The sequence below is a fragment of the Thamnophis sirtalis genome, unplaced genomic scaffold (genome assembly GCF_051295495.1).
Source record: "Thamnophis sirtalis isolate CommonGarterSnake01/CBP01778 unplaced genomic scaffold, rThaSir2_p1.2 scaffold_4, whole genome shotgun sequence".
NCBI lineage: Eukaryota > Metazoa > Chordata > Lepidosauria > Squamata > Natricidae > Thamnophis > Thamnophis sirtalis.
The window spans coordinates 123,713,455-123,727,866 of NW_028261384.1; the positions used below are offsets into that span (position 1 = coordinate 123,713,455).

General features: G+C 45.0%; 1 protein-coding gene across 2 annotated transcripts in view; it reads left to right on the plus strand.

The window, feature by feature from the left end:
• The window catches only part of BCL7C (BAF chromatin remodeling complex subunit BCL7C), a 35,167-nt gene extending 23,787 nt beyond the window's left edge, over window positions 1–11,380 (plus strand). For both annotated transcript variants that reach the window (XM_087714104.1, XM_014076659.2), the window contains 2 exons: window positions 6,410–6,495; window positions 8,704–11,380. In XM_087714104.1, coding sequence (XP_087570230.1) covers window positions 6,410–6,495; window positions 8,704–8,856 — 239 coding nt within the window. In that variant the 3' untranslated portion in view covers window positions 8,857–11,380. The remainder of the gene's footprint in view (window positions 1–6,409; window positions 6,496–8,703) is intronic.
• Window positions 11,381–14,412: the final 3,032 nt, after the last annotated feature.

Sequence of the window (14,412 nt, forward strand, 5' to 3'; positions counted from 1 at the left end):
GTTGCCTTGTGTTATGGTCTTGCTGGACTTATTGGGGGAAAAGGGGAATGGGAGGGAGAGGAGGAGGAGACGAATGGGAGGGAGAAGGGGAGGGAGAAGGGGAATGGAAGGGAGAAGAGGAGGAGGGGAATGGGAGGGAGAGGAGGAGGAGACGAATAGGAGGGAGAGGAGGCGAATGGGAGGGAGAAGAGGAGGGGAATGGGATGGGGAGGAGGGGAATGGGAGGGAGAGGAGGAGGGGGATGGAAGGGAGAGGAGGAGGGGGATGGAAGGGAGAAGGGGAGGAGGGGAATGGAAGGGAGAAGAGGAGGAGGGGAATGGGAGGGGGAGGAGGGGAATGGGAGGGAGAAGGGGAGGGAGGAGGAGTCGAGGTGAATGGGAGGGAGAAGGGGAGGAGGGGAGGAGGGGAATGGAAGGGAGGAGGAGGGGAATGGGAGGGAGAGGAGGAGGAGGGGAATGGGACGGGGAGGAGGCGAATGGGAGGGAGAAGAGGAGGGGAATGGGACGGGGAGGAGGGGAATGGGAGGGAGAGGAGGAGGAGGGGAATGGGAGGAAGAGGAGGAGGAGGGGAATGGGAGGGAGAGGAGGAGGGGGGAATGGGAGGAAGAGGAGGAGGGAATGGGAGAGAGAGGAGGAGGAGAGGAATGGGAGGGAGAAGAGGAGAAGAGAAATGGAAGGGAGAGGAGGAGGAGGTGATGGTGGTAGAGAAGAATGGGAAGGAGAGGAGGAAGAGGATTTCTCAGCCTTTGCAGTTTGAAGATTTGTTTGACTTCAATTCCCAGAATTCTCCAAGCTAGGGAATTTTGAGAGTTGAAGTCCACACCTCAAGTTGCCCAGACTGAGAAACTCTGAGGTAAAGTCTAATACCTTTGGGAGACAGGAGAAAGCGCCATGCAAAAGTTAGATTTCAGGCAGCTGAGTCTGCAGAATAAATGGATCTGTGGAAAATGTCTCAGAAGGGACCCTCCCTAGTTACTTTCATTGTAAAGGCAAGGGGAAAGAAGCATACTTTCAGACTTTCAAGATTCTGTTAATATAACTGTCAACTTCAAATCAAAGCTGGCAGAAGCCATTTTTCTATTCCCCGGTTGCCATACAGCTGGGAGGGGGAGGAGGATGAAATGCTTTGCTAGACAAAACACAGATCTTTCTCGTGAGAACCAAGGTCATCTCTACAAGTGATGGATAGAGCTGAGGAGGAGTGCCTGGAGAGCCTGCCAATTGGCCAATATTATCTGAGACTGTTGGGGAGGGAGTTATTTCTTATTTTAATTATACTGAAACCACAGGAAATATTTTGGGTTGGTTTTGCATTGGATTATGCCAATATGATGTATCCAATAGAGAAATTATTTCAGGAAATCTCTAGCATCAGAGTTCTGATTTGCTTGGATTTGTTAGTCGGAACTATGACAGTAATCTTACATTAAAGTTAGAGCTAATACTTCTGGGCGTGCTTCTTGTGTGGACTACCTTGCAAGGCAACTATAGAGCTGGGAGCATCTGGGCACAACACTGGTAGTCCTCGACTTACAACTACAATTGTGCCCAACATTTCTGTTGTTAAGTGAGACATTTGTTAAGTGAGTTTTGCCCCATTTTATGACTTTTCTTGCCTCAGTTGTTAAGTGAATCACTGCAGTTGATAAATAACCTGTTTGGTAAGTGAATCTGGCTTCCCCTTTGACCTTGCTTGTCAGAAAGTCCCAAAAGGGGATTGCATGACCTTGGGACACAGCAAAGGTCATAAATATGAACCAGTTGCCAAGAATCCAAATTGAGGGGCATGCTGCAATGGTCGTTAAGTATGAAAAATGGTCATGTCACTTTTTTCAGTGCTCTTGCAACTTTGAACGATCCCTAAATGAACTGTTGTAAGTCGAGGACTACCTGTAGTCCTCGTGATTTGACCAAGATTGAAGCTAGTGATCTATCCTGGCTGACCCAGCAAGCCCCCCAGCACTCCCTGCCTGCACCCACTGATAGCAGCCATCCCGCCTCAAGCAAAATCATACTTTGAGGATCCATAAGGCTGAGCTCTGGAGGATAGATGAGGTTATTATCTCTTCAATCATGTTCAACTCTTCACAATTCTGTGGGCCAGGTCTCTCTATGTCTTCCAATCTTATGCTACTTCTTTGAGTTTTGTAGGCTTTTCCTGCTGTTAGTCTTGATGGTAATCCAGCCACCATGCTCCTTGACAGCAGTGGTGGTGCCTACTGGGAGCACCAGGTATCGTTCTGGTACGGTGCTCTGGTGGACCCACCCGCTTGCCTGCCCTCCTTACCTGTACTTGAGCCAATCGGGGCTTATGCGCACGGAGTGTACAGTGCCTGCGCAACGCTCTGCTGAGCAGCTGGAGCATCACAGGCAGTAGATACGCATGTGCGCGCTGTGCATGTGCTGCACATGTGAATGTGGTAGACGCCCGGCCCCATTGCACCATACCAGTTGCAATAGGATCCGGACCCACCACTGGTTGATGACATAGTTTCCTTTTATCCTTAACTCTTCCAAACATAATTTCTTTCTCAAGGGAATTCCCCTGTATGATGTGGGCAAAGTAAGTGAAGTCAGTTTCATAATTTGGCCTTCCATTGACATGTCTGGTGTGTTATACTCTCCCATATTTGCTTATTAGTCACCTTTGCTGCCCAAGGAATATGCAGGAGCCTTCTCCAGCACTATAGCTCAAATAAGCTGATTTTCTTCCTGTCTTGCTTTTTTAAGGGCCAACTTTCACAACCATAGGTAGCTACAGAGAACACGATAGAGCGGACTAACCTATATTTGGTCACCAGGCTGATATCCCTGCTTTTCCAAATGAGGCTAGCAGGAGAATAGACTCCAATCCCAGGAATTTGGGGTATTCCCCCTCAAAAGCAACTTTTCAAACCTCAGCTCAGCTGTTTTCCTTGCTGTGCTTCAAACTCTGCATTCTACCATGTTTTATTTTGCCCCCTTTTATTGGATCCCTGGTCTTTTTTAAAAATCATTTTAGTTGCATTGAGAATCGTACCTACAGCAGAGGTGGTATTCAGCCAGTTCTCTCCAGTTCAGGCGAACCGGTAGCGGTGGCTGTTGGAGGCTCCACCCACCCGCTTCGCTGTAATGCATGAGCACTGCGCATACGCAGATAAGGCAGTACACAAGTGCACTCACATTTGCAAACCAGTAGGGAAGGTAAGTGAATCCCACCTCAGACCTTATGTAAAAATATCTAAAGCAGAGGTGGGTTCCGAATTCTGTTCCAACTGGTACGGTTGAAACGGCCCCGGCGTCACCCACATGGATGTGTGCGGTGCGCGTATGTGTCGTACTTGCCTGTGTTGCTTCCGCAAGCCTCTGTGACGCTCCAGCTGCTCGGCAGAGCGTTGCGCAGGCGCCCTACACGGCATGCACACGCACGGAAGTGCCAAGAGCCAAGGTGGCGCAGTGGTTAAATGCAGCACTGCAGGCTACTGCTAGATCAGCAGGTCAGCGGTTCAAATCTCACCGGCTCAGGGTTGACTCAGCCTTCCATCCTTCCGAGGTGGGTAAAATGAGGACCCAGATTGTTGGGGGCAATATGCTGACTCTCTGTAAACCGCTTAGAGAGGCCTGAAAGGCCTATGAAGCGGTATATAAGTCTACTGCTATTGCTATATTGCTATTGCTATTGCCAAAGGCTTAAAGCACAGGTAAGGAGCTTGGGCGGGCAGGCACCCGGTACCCGGTGCTCCAGGCAGGCTCCAGTACGCCAATACTGGGGTGTACCGCCTGTAACCCACCACTGATCTAAAGAGAGAAAAACAATTTTTAAAAGTGCATAATTAAAAAAAGAAAAGAAAAGAAAGGTATGAAATGGAATAACCCCCCTTCTTTTCAGTAGACAATCTTACAATCTTATCGCCTCTCCGCCTTCTTGGATGCTATACAAATCCCTTCAGTCCCACACTTAAATCCACATTTTTCCAGCTTCAAAGCCATAAATCACCATATTATTTTTTTCCTCCTTTCAACAGAAAAATCCCTATATGGTTTCCAGCCTTTAAAAAAAAAGGTCTTTGTTTTTTTCTCCTCTGACCCAGTAGTTATCTTTGCTATTTCAGCAAATTCTGACCTTTTCACAATCCATTTCTCTATTTTTAAAACTCTGGTCTTCATCTAGGCTAAGCCTATGGCTAATTTTCCATTGCTGTCTTTAGTTTTAGGTAAAAAGGATTATTTGCTTCTAAAATTTGTGCCCTTTGTTTGCCTATCTCTGGAGTTCCATATGCAGAAGGCCCAGAAAACCTTCTACGTGTGGTAAACTGGCATGATGCTTTGAGAAATAGGTGTTGTGGCCTGCCGGTGAACAGCAAAGCTGGCAGCAGAGTCGCACAGTGAGATGGTTGGGGAGGAACATGGGCCAGTCCTGGAGGCTGGGGAAGGCTCAGCCAAGGGCTGTGCATCGGAGGCAGAGACAAGGCCGAGGCTGTCTTGCAGTGATCAGGTGCCTATGGAGCTAGACAGCAGTGAGGCAGAGGAACAACTGGAACCTGTTCCCAGTGTGTGCATGCGCAGAGCTGCCAGAAGAAAAGAACGATTCAGAAATCAGGGTAGACTTGGGAATAAAGCCACAGGTGGAAGATGATTGTCTCCTCCCATACAAAATAAAAGCGGAGTGAAAGGGGAGTGGGCATTTGCAGGAAATAATTCGGTCGGTCGGTCGTTAGATTCGTTTCAGCAGTGTGAAAATCTGTCCGTGAATGTCAGAGACTCTGTGCCAAGTCTTGCACAGCACCCCATTTGAGAAATATTTACATGGCAGCTTTCCAAGATAGATAAGGTCTGTAGTCATAAATATTCCTTTGAAAGGCTGTTTGCCAGTCCTTGCTGAATGTGAATGAGAGGAATTCACATTTGTTTAATAAAAGGGGTTTTGTTGGGACCAGGACTCTGCCTCGTGCTTTTTGGGGAAGCCTAGGTCAGAACAATTTTTTTGTGTACTGGTATTCATTGACAATATAACCGTAATTGAGCCTGGAACTCCCCTCAAAATTGTTCAGTGAGGCATGCTCAATTTTATGACCATGTTTGCTGTGGTTGTTAAGTGAATCTAGCTTTCCCTAATGACTTTGCTTGTCAGAGGGAAAGTCACAAATGATGATCCTGTAACCCAAAACCCTTGTGACTACATGCTGGTTACCAAACATCTGAGTTTTTGATTATGTGGCCACACAGATCCTGTAAAGTGTGAGTAGTCTTAAGACACTTTTTTCAGTGCCATTGTAACTTCTTGGAATAGCCTCTAAGCGAATAGTTGTAAGTCGACAACCTGTAACTCATTTTCCCTTCCTCCAGAAGTTCTTCCCAATTTTTAACGCTTAGCGAGAATGCAATTATGCTCTGATAAAATTCTATATTGTTCCACAGCTATATTTAAGCTTCTCTGTTCTGACCTAAGCTTCCCAAAAGCACAAAGCCGACTCCTCGTCCTGATAAAACCCCTTTTAAAGTGAATTCCTCTCCAGCAAAGTCCTGTCCAACAGTCTTTCAAGAGATTTCACAACTGCAGACCTTTATCAGGCTTGGAGAGCTTCCAGGCTGATATCCTCCCAACACCACTCTGTAGCAGACAATACTTGGTAAGAAGTCAGGAACAGATCTTCATCCTAATGAATTGAAGTAATTGTCTCCTACAAACTCCCCTTCCTTTTTGCTTCTCTTTATTCCCTATGGGAGGGGCCCTTCATTGTCCACCTGTGGCTTTACTCCCAAGTCGACCCTTGTTCCTTAGCTGTTCTCTTCCCCTGGCAGCTCTGCGCCTGCACACACTAGGAACAGGCGCCAGTTGTTCTTCTGCCTCACTGATGTCTGACTCAATGGTGGGTTGCCAATTTTTTTACCACTGGTTCGGGCGTGATCCCCTGCATGTGCGCGACACTTCTGTGCATGGCAGAAGCATCTGGATGGGTGGATGGAGCCTCCCGCCGCCACTACTACTGGTTTGCTCAATCCAAACCGAACTGGGAACAACCCACCTCTGGTCCGACTCCAAAGGCAGCTGATAACTGTCAGATGGCCCTGGCCCTATCTCTCATCTCTGCCTCCAATGCAGAGCCCTCATCAGAGCCTTCCCCAGACTCCAGGACTAGCCATGTTCCTCCTCAACCTTCTCCATGTCCGAATCTGCTGCCAGCTCCACTGGCCATTGGCAGTCCACAACACTCTCTTTCTTACTGTGTTATCCTATCCAACTTTTCTACTGATTAGCTAAATTTTCAGTTTTGAACCTTAGCATAAATCTCTTCTCCAAAGTCTGCAAAAAGTAAATTTTGAGGATGGATGTTCATAAGATGATGGAGGACAGGGGAAAGAAAGGCTATATTTTTCAGAAAATGTACTGGGATTTGCCTGTTTTTGATTGATTCTTTTTCTGCGTACAGATTCTGGAGTGCCCCTTCTTGAGGGAACCGATGACCCTCCCAAGCTTAATAAAGAAGAACCAGATCTCATGGCATCTGATTTCCAGGTAATTGTGCTGATTGTGGAAAAAAACCTGAGAATTTGGGGAAGTGGGGGCGGAGGAAATAAAAAACTTCAAGATGGCCATCACCACGCTATCAAAGCCTCAGCCTTTTTTTAATGTGTGAAAATGAGGAAATTATTATGAACAAAATGCTATCAGAAATTTGTACTCACAATGAAGCAAAACCATCTCTTGGCTACAATACAGTATTGCACTTCATCCAATGGTGGGATTCAAAATTTTTACTACTGGTTCTATGAGCATGGCTTGGTGGGCATGGTGTGACGGTGGGCATGGCTTAGTGGGCATGGCAGGGGAAGGATACTGCAAAATCTCCATTCCCTCCCCAACCCACTTATCCGCTTTCCAGCTCCGTTCTCCATTCGGCTGGGACTAGGAAGGCAGTGAATAGATGGGGCGGGGCCAGCCAGAGGTGGTATTTGCCAATTCTTGGAACTACTCAAAATTTCCGCTACAGGTTCACCAGAACCGGTCAGAACTGACTGAATATCACCTGTATTCATCTCTGATCAGGTGTCTTTCAAATACAGTATTCTTTGTTCTGTCTTAGCCATTTTCTTGCTTTCTTTTGCATCCTACAATTTTAACAATTAAAAACTTTTTAAAAAAAATTAAAAATGATCAGTGAGATCTACCACTTTGGTGTTTTAAAATATTTAACGCCCTCTTGAATTCTATACAACTCGCTTATGATAGTTTATGACACAGTTGAGACCAACTTTTCTGTTGCTAAGCAAGTAAGTTTTCCCCATTTTATGATCTTTCTCGTCACCGTTGCTAAGCGAATCACTACAGTTGTTAAGTTAGCAACACTGTTGTGAAGTGAATCTGGCTTCCCCAGTGACTTCGCTTGTGTGAAGGTCAAAAGAGGGGATCAAATGACTCTGGGACACTGCAACCATCATAAATGCATGCAGGTTGCCAAGCATTTGAATTTTGGTCACGTGTCCATGGGGAAGCTGCAAGTGTGAAAAACAGCCATACGTCACTTTTTTTTTAACGCTGTTGTAACTTTGAAGAGTAATAGAGCTTAGACTTATATACCGCTTTACAGCCCTCTCTAAGCAATTTTCAGAGTCAGCATATTGTCTTCAACAATCTGGATCCTCATTTCACTTTAACTGATCTTGGAAGGATGGCAGACTGAGTCAACCTTGAGCCGGTCAGGATCGAACTCCTGGAGTGAGCAGTGAGTTAGCCTTGCAGTACTGCCTGCTCACCACTGCGCCACCATGGTTCTTAGTGAATGGTCACTAAACAAATTGTTATAAGTTGAGGACTACCTGTACTCCCATGGCCCAGAATTGCATATTCCAGTTTTTCTCTTGTTTTCCTGAAAAAATAAAAGAAGAGAATCCCTTCCCACAGAATTTCCAAAGCAGAATTTCTGAATATTCGAGATGCACAAATGTGGAATCAGATATTGAGCACAATGTTGTGGTTTTTCCCTTTATCTGAGAGACATGTTTAGGCTGGAAAATCTGAGATAGAAGGTGACCGTCAACTTTGAAACGGGTTGGCTTGTTGGAGCCATTTTCTCCGTTTCTCAGCTTGACGCACTTTGTGGGAGAGGAGAAAGCTTTGGAATGTCGGACCAGACATCAACAACTTACTATCTCGTGGGAACCAAGGTCATCCCAACGGGTGCTAGCCAGAGACTGGAAGGGGTTACCAAGGAAACACCACAACACCTAATTGGACAATGTGACCTGTGACAAGGAGGGAGGGAGCTGCCTATTCTTTAGCAATACTGAAAGTGTGGGAAATAGACAGAGCTGGTTTGGCATTTCAAAAGTGCCGAAATGACACACTCAATAAAGCAGTTCTTTGAGAGAGCTGAACGTCTCAGAATTGCTGGATTGTTTGGGCCGAGGTGGGCTCAGTGACTAAGACGCTGAGGTTGTCGATCAAAAAGGTCGGCAGTTCAGCCGTTCGAATCCCTAGCGCCGTGTAACGGAGTGATCTCCCATTACTTGTCCCAGCTTCTGCGAACATAGCAGTTTGAAAGCATGTAAAAATGCAAGTATAGGTTTTTAGTCATGCCGGTCACATGACCACGGAGACGTCTTTGGACAGCGCTGGCTCTTTGGCTTTGAAACGGAGATGAGCTCCACCCCCTAGAGTTGGGAACGACTAGCATGCATGTGTGAGGGGAACCTTTACCTTTACTTTACCTTGCTTGTCTTCCAGGCTACGGACAAAGCAACTTGCTTGGAACCCACCACAGCTGTGGAAAAACGAACATCTGAAGTGGAGGAATCTTTCTTGTTAGAAGGTCCCTCCCCGAAGCGGACCCGTACAGAGGAACAAGCTTTGCAGCCTACCCCATCTTCTGAGGTTTAACCTCAAGTTTCAGGCCTGTCCTTCCCATTTCTTCTGATAGATGGATCTATGTGGGAGAACATGACATAATGTTAGCTAAATATGGTGCATTCAAACCTCCTGTCTGCAACATGTGATTGCTATCGTACTTCCTGCTGCCCCCTTGTGACAACACTGTTTACATGAAGCATTCATGTTTTATGCATGCATGGAAATGAAACATGGTTGTAGGAGGGGAGGGCTAGAACCAAAAGAAATCACGTAGACTTGCAGAAATGAGAAAAATGCTATTTACCTTACTTATGCAGAAATGTGATTTATATATTGGGAATATGAGTGAGTAAAAGTAAAGGTCTGTTTTAAAGCACACATTAGGAAGGTCAAAAACTTCCTAGATTCTACCTTCTAGCCTAGTTTTTTCAGCATGAAAGAGTAGCCTGTAGTTTAAAAGCAAGGCTAAAATTTTATATCCATTCCAAATCCAAATTTTGCCGCACCAAACACATATTTTGGGAAAAGAGCAAGTTGCACAATTTAATTATTTAATAATGCTAAAGCTTAGGGTTCAGGAAGCTTTAAAAACATACTGGAAAAGGCATGCAAGATAGGATTCTCTTACGGACAGCCATTTGGCTGGCATAGGATCTCCTGCTTGAGCAGGGGGTTGGATGAGAAGACCTCCAAGATCCCTTCCAACTCTATTATTCTATGTTCTCTGTTTGCAGATGACAAATCCAATGCTGCTTTGCCAGCAGAGAAAACAGATTGAACTTTGATGTGAAGGCCCAAATGAGGCCTGGAATTAAGCCTCAATTGAAATGATTAACATTTGCTCTAAAGCAGGAATGGGCAACTATGGCCCCTTTATGAACCATGGACTTTAACTCCCAGAATTCCTGAGCCAGACATGTAGGAATTCTGGGAATTGAAGTCTATAGGCCAAAAAGGGACTATAGCTGCCCACACTGCTCTAAAGACTTTTTATAGAGTATGCATCTGGGACACCGGGCTTTATATTCTGAGGAGAAATTTCCCCCTATAGTTATTTCTGTTGTTGAAAACTTGGGGTTGGGGTAATTAGAAAATCCAGGAGTCTTGTAGAATGTAAAAAAACACTAACCCACTTATAACAGAAAGATTTCCTGCTTTGATTCAGTTGCCATCTCAAAGATGCCCCATTTATGCCCACTGCAAAGACTAATTTGGTACATAAAGGCAAACAAGGCAGACCAACAGCTGGCCTTTGCTCAGGAGATGAAGGATCCCAGGGGAAATGTGCAAAGCTATAATTTGTTGGATAATAACAGGCAAAATCAAGTTTGCTTATGGTTTCTCCTAAGGGATAATTTCAGCCAAATGAACATGTAGGGCTGAGGCATGTTTAAGAGCCATGTTTATAGTGTCATGCTGTAATTATGTCATTTGCACCAACTGCATCATTCGAATCATTTGCAACCAGGTAGTCCTTGACTTATGAGAGAAATTTCACACTCTAGTATAAGTAGTCCTTGATTTACAACTATTCATTTAGTGACCGTTCAAAATCACAATGGCACTGAACGGTGACTGCTTTTCACACTTATGACTGTTGCAACATCTCCATGGTCACATGATCAAAATTCAGATGCTTGTCAACTGGCTTATTATATTTATGATAATGCTGTTTCCTGGAGTCATGTGATCACTTTTTGCTATCTTCTGATAAGCAAAGCCAATGAGGCAGCCAGGTTAACTTAACAACCCTGTTGCTAATTTAACCGGCAGTGATTCACTTAATAGCTGTGGGAAGAAATGTCATAAAATGGGGCAAAGTTTACTTAACAACTGTTTTGCTTAGCAACAGCAAAGTTGGGTACAATTGTGGAGATAAGTCAAGGACTACTTGCATAATCTTGTCGAGCACTGTCTGTAAAGCACCATGACGTGTGATGTCATACAGCTCTCACAGATACTAGTGGTGCAGAGTTGCAACTGGAGAATAAAAATAGTAATGCTTTCTAACATTTTAGAAAGGAAAAAGAACCTTGTAGATTGCTTACTAAGCATACAATATTCATTAGAATTCATGTGAATGCATTTTTGTCCTTCGGGCTTTCTCTTCTTAAGATTGGCCAAATTTCAAGTGTATATATTTTCTCCAAGCATGTTTGAAACACTATGATCCAGAAATTGTGACAATCCACACTGACAATCCATATAGACGAGATACACTTGTGTGCAAATGTATGTGGCATTAGGCAGTCATTCACCAATTGTGGATTTGCCTGAAGGAAGAGATGCCATTGTATCCATTCAATTTGACCCATAGGGCATAGTTGCATAATTTCTAAAATGCACCTGAGTTCTCAATGGAGGTTTTTCATGTGTGAAGTCATTCACACATCATGAATGAAGATATTCATTCATAAAAGGTTAAGGCAGTATTAGCTAGTGAAAGTGCAGTATTATTTGATTTAGCAATAACATGCTAGCATTTTTATATCTATGATTTTATAAGTGTTTAATTTTACATTGTAATTTTCACAACTTATAAACTCTTATTCCTCATTCAGAAATCTGTGGTGATTTTTTTTTGTCTTGAAAGAAAAAGTGTGTATTTCTTAAAACCAACATTTTTTGCATGCATGGAACATATTTTGCCAAGACTAGTTTTTAAATGACCTCTCATTTCTCAAATTCTGGAATAGGTAGGCCATATTTCGCAGGGCCTGGGTGAGCTCCGTCATAAAACTCCATTTTTGGACCTTTAGGGATAGCTAGAGGGTGATGGCCCAATCTGACCCTAGGTTCTGCCTCAGTTTACCTTTTCCAATAAGTAACCAAGTTGGAAGATCATTTAAAAGCAATTTATTATCCTCTAACTCTGGAAGGCCTCAAGCAATTCCAACTAAACTTGGTACACAGATGACTTACCCCTCTGGAGAAAAATACTGTGGGGATAAGACGCCCCAACACTCCTTGGTGTGTGTGTGTGTGTGTGTGTGTGTGTGTGTGTGTGTGTGTGTGTGTGCGCGTGTTCCAGCATAACTCTGGAAAGCCTGGGCCTTTCAGGAGAGCGAGTATGGCATCCTAGAGGGGTAATTGTTCATGATGTCATGTGGGGGGGGGAAGGGAGCCTGATTTAGGCCTTTGATTGAGCATGTCATGGCCTAAGCAGATTGTTCACCCCCACCTCACTGGGGCGGCCTGATCTTGCAGGAAACAGCTTTGGCCTGTGTTTCCAGGATCATTCTTCACCCCAATTCAGGCCTAAGCTTCCCTCACGCAATAGGCCTACAAAGCAAAGGGAGACTGATTAGGCCAGTACAGAGGCATTTGATTGACTGTGCTCCCTCACACAGTGGGCCTTTAAGGCCTAGGCTTCCCTCACTCAGTATGATTACGAAATAAAGGGAGCCTGATTAGGCCTGTACAGAGGCCTTTGATTAGACATGCCACAGCCTAAGCGGATTGCACACCCCCACATCACCGCAGCAGCCCAATCTCACAGGAAACAGGTTTGGCCTTTGTTCCGAGGATCATCCTTCACCCAAACTCAGGCCTAGGTTTCCCTCACACAGTAGGCCTACAAAGCGAAGGGAGCCTGATTAGGCCAGTACAGAGGCCTTTGATTGAGCATGCTCCTTCACACAGTGGGCCTTTAAGGACTAGGCCTCCCTCACACACTAGTCCTATGAAGGGAAGCTGATTAGGCCAGTACAGAGGCATTTGATTGACTGTGCTCCTTCACACAGTGGGCCTTTAAGGTTTAGTCCTCACTCACACAGTACGACTACGAAACAAAGGGAGCCTGATTACACCAGTAGAGGCCTTTGATTAGACACGCCACAGCCTAAGCGGATCGCACACTCCCACCTCATCGCGGCAGCTCAATCTCACAGGAAACAGGTTCGGCCTGTGTTTCCAGGATCATCCTTCACCCAAACTTAGGCCTAGGCTTCCCTCACACAGTCGGCCTACGAAGTGAAGGGAGCTTGGTTAGGCCAGTACAGAGGCCTTTGAGTGTGCCCCTACCTCATAACTTTGGCCGGTGTTCCCAGGATCGTCCTTCGCCCCAAATCATCGCCGTGAAGGACGGGACCATCCCAACCAAGGCGAAACAGGTATGGAGGCCACGGAGGAGACCCAGGCCTATTTCAGCAGGGGGTAGAGGAGGTGCAGCATGGCCCAGCTCAGGGATTTATGTTCCAGTCCCAGGCCCAGTTTGAGAAAATGGTAAAATGGGTGGTAGTGGCAGATTTTCCTATTGTTGTGCCCCGAACCCTGTCCACTCTAAAGAACGGCTCTGGCATTTTTTGGATGTCAAAAGGGTGCTGCATTTTTATACCGAGCACACCAGACAGTTCAGGAATAGTGTAGCTCTGTTGGGAAGAGGTGAAAAATAAAAATTTCTAATAAAGTTTTAAATTTCTAAATGGATGTAATTACTTCATAATTTTAACGAAACAATTTTGTTTTTTCCCTTAGCTTACTTGATTGCATTTCATAATAGATTTCATTGCTGCACTATTGCCTCCAAGAACCGTAGATAAGGCAGGAAAGAAGAGCGCATGGGAGGAAGAAGGGAGAGGGCAGGGATGATGGGCACTGGGGTAGCGGGAAGAAAGGCCCCTTTCAATGGTTCTGTCAGACAAAAGCTTTGAAGTCTATAAATACCTGGGTTATCATCTAGTACTCTAATAAAGTAGGATCGCCCTGTGAAAAGGAAGAACTTCAAGACCCATCTTACATTCCTTTTTATAGTTAAGACATCAGAGAAAATGCAAGAGAAAAGTTGATTGGACAGAACAAAAGTAACTTTTCCTTTGCAAAGATAATCAATTACATGCAGTCAAACAGGTTATATATTTGCATCCCATAATATCACACATGTTCTGTCATCATAAAATGATGACAGAAGGGGCATACATTTTAGGATATTAAAAAGCAAAAAGTTGTCTGCAGTTCACAAGACTAACCAGATGCAAAATTAGTGCGAACAAGCTTTCTCTTATCAGGAGACATTATGCAGACACTACGTCAGGGTTCAGATTCCCTAATTAAATCATGAACCTCAATCCAAGCTTCAAAGGTTTATTAGGAGCTTCATGCTGGCACAGACCAGGTGGATTCAAATCTGATCTTAGTTAATTCGTTCTTTGCCTCCGATCCTGTTTCCCCCTCCCCACAATATGTGTCGTCACTCACATTACCCAAAGTAGCAAGGTTGTAAAAGTCACTCCCACTGGCCACTGGGTTTCCGTGGAGACGACCTCTGTGTATCTGTTGGAATGTGGCTTGTTTTCACTCCGATACCAGTTCCTTGATGCAGCTGCAAGGTTCACTTTCTCATCCCCCTTGCCTATGGCAACTCGAGAGCAGGTCATGGATGCTTTGAGAGTTGACATTCAGCTCCCCTCACTTCCTGTCCAAAACAAAGACGGTTCAAGTACAGGTATAGATTTTAGGGTTGCGTTTCCACACCAGATTTGTTTGTGTTGTCCGCGTGGAATTTAGCTATGAGGCGGTCAGCCTGGATGTTTCTACTCTTTACCCAAGATGCCTCTGATAAGGGTTAGCCCTTCCACTTGAATAGGT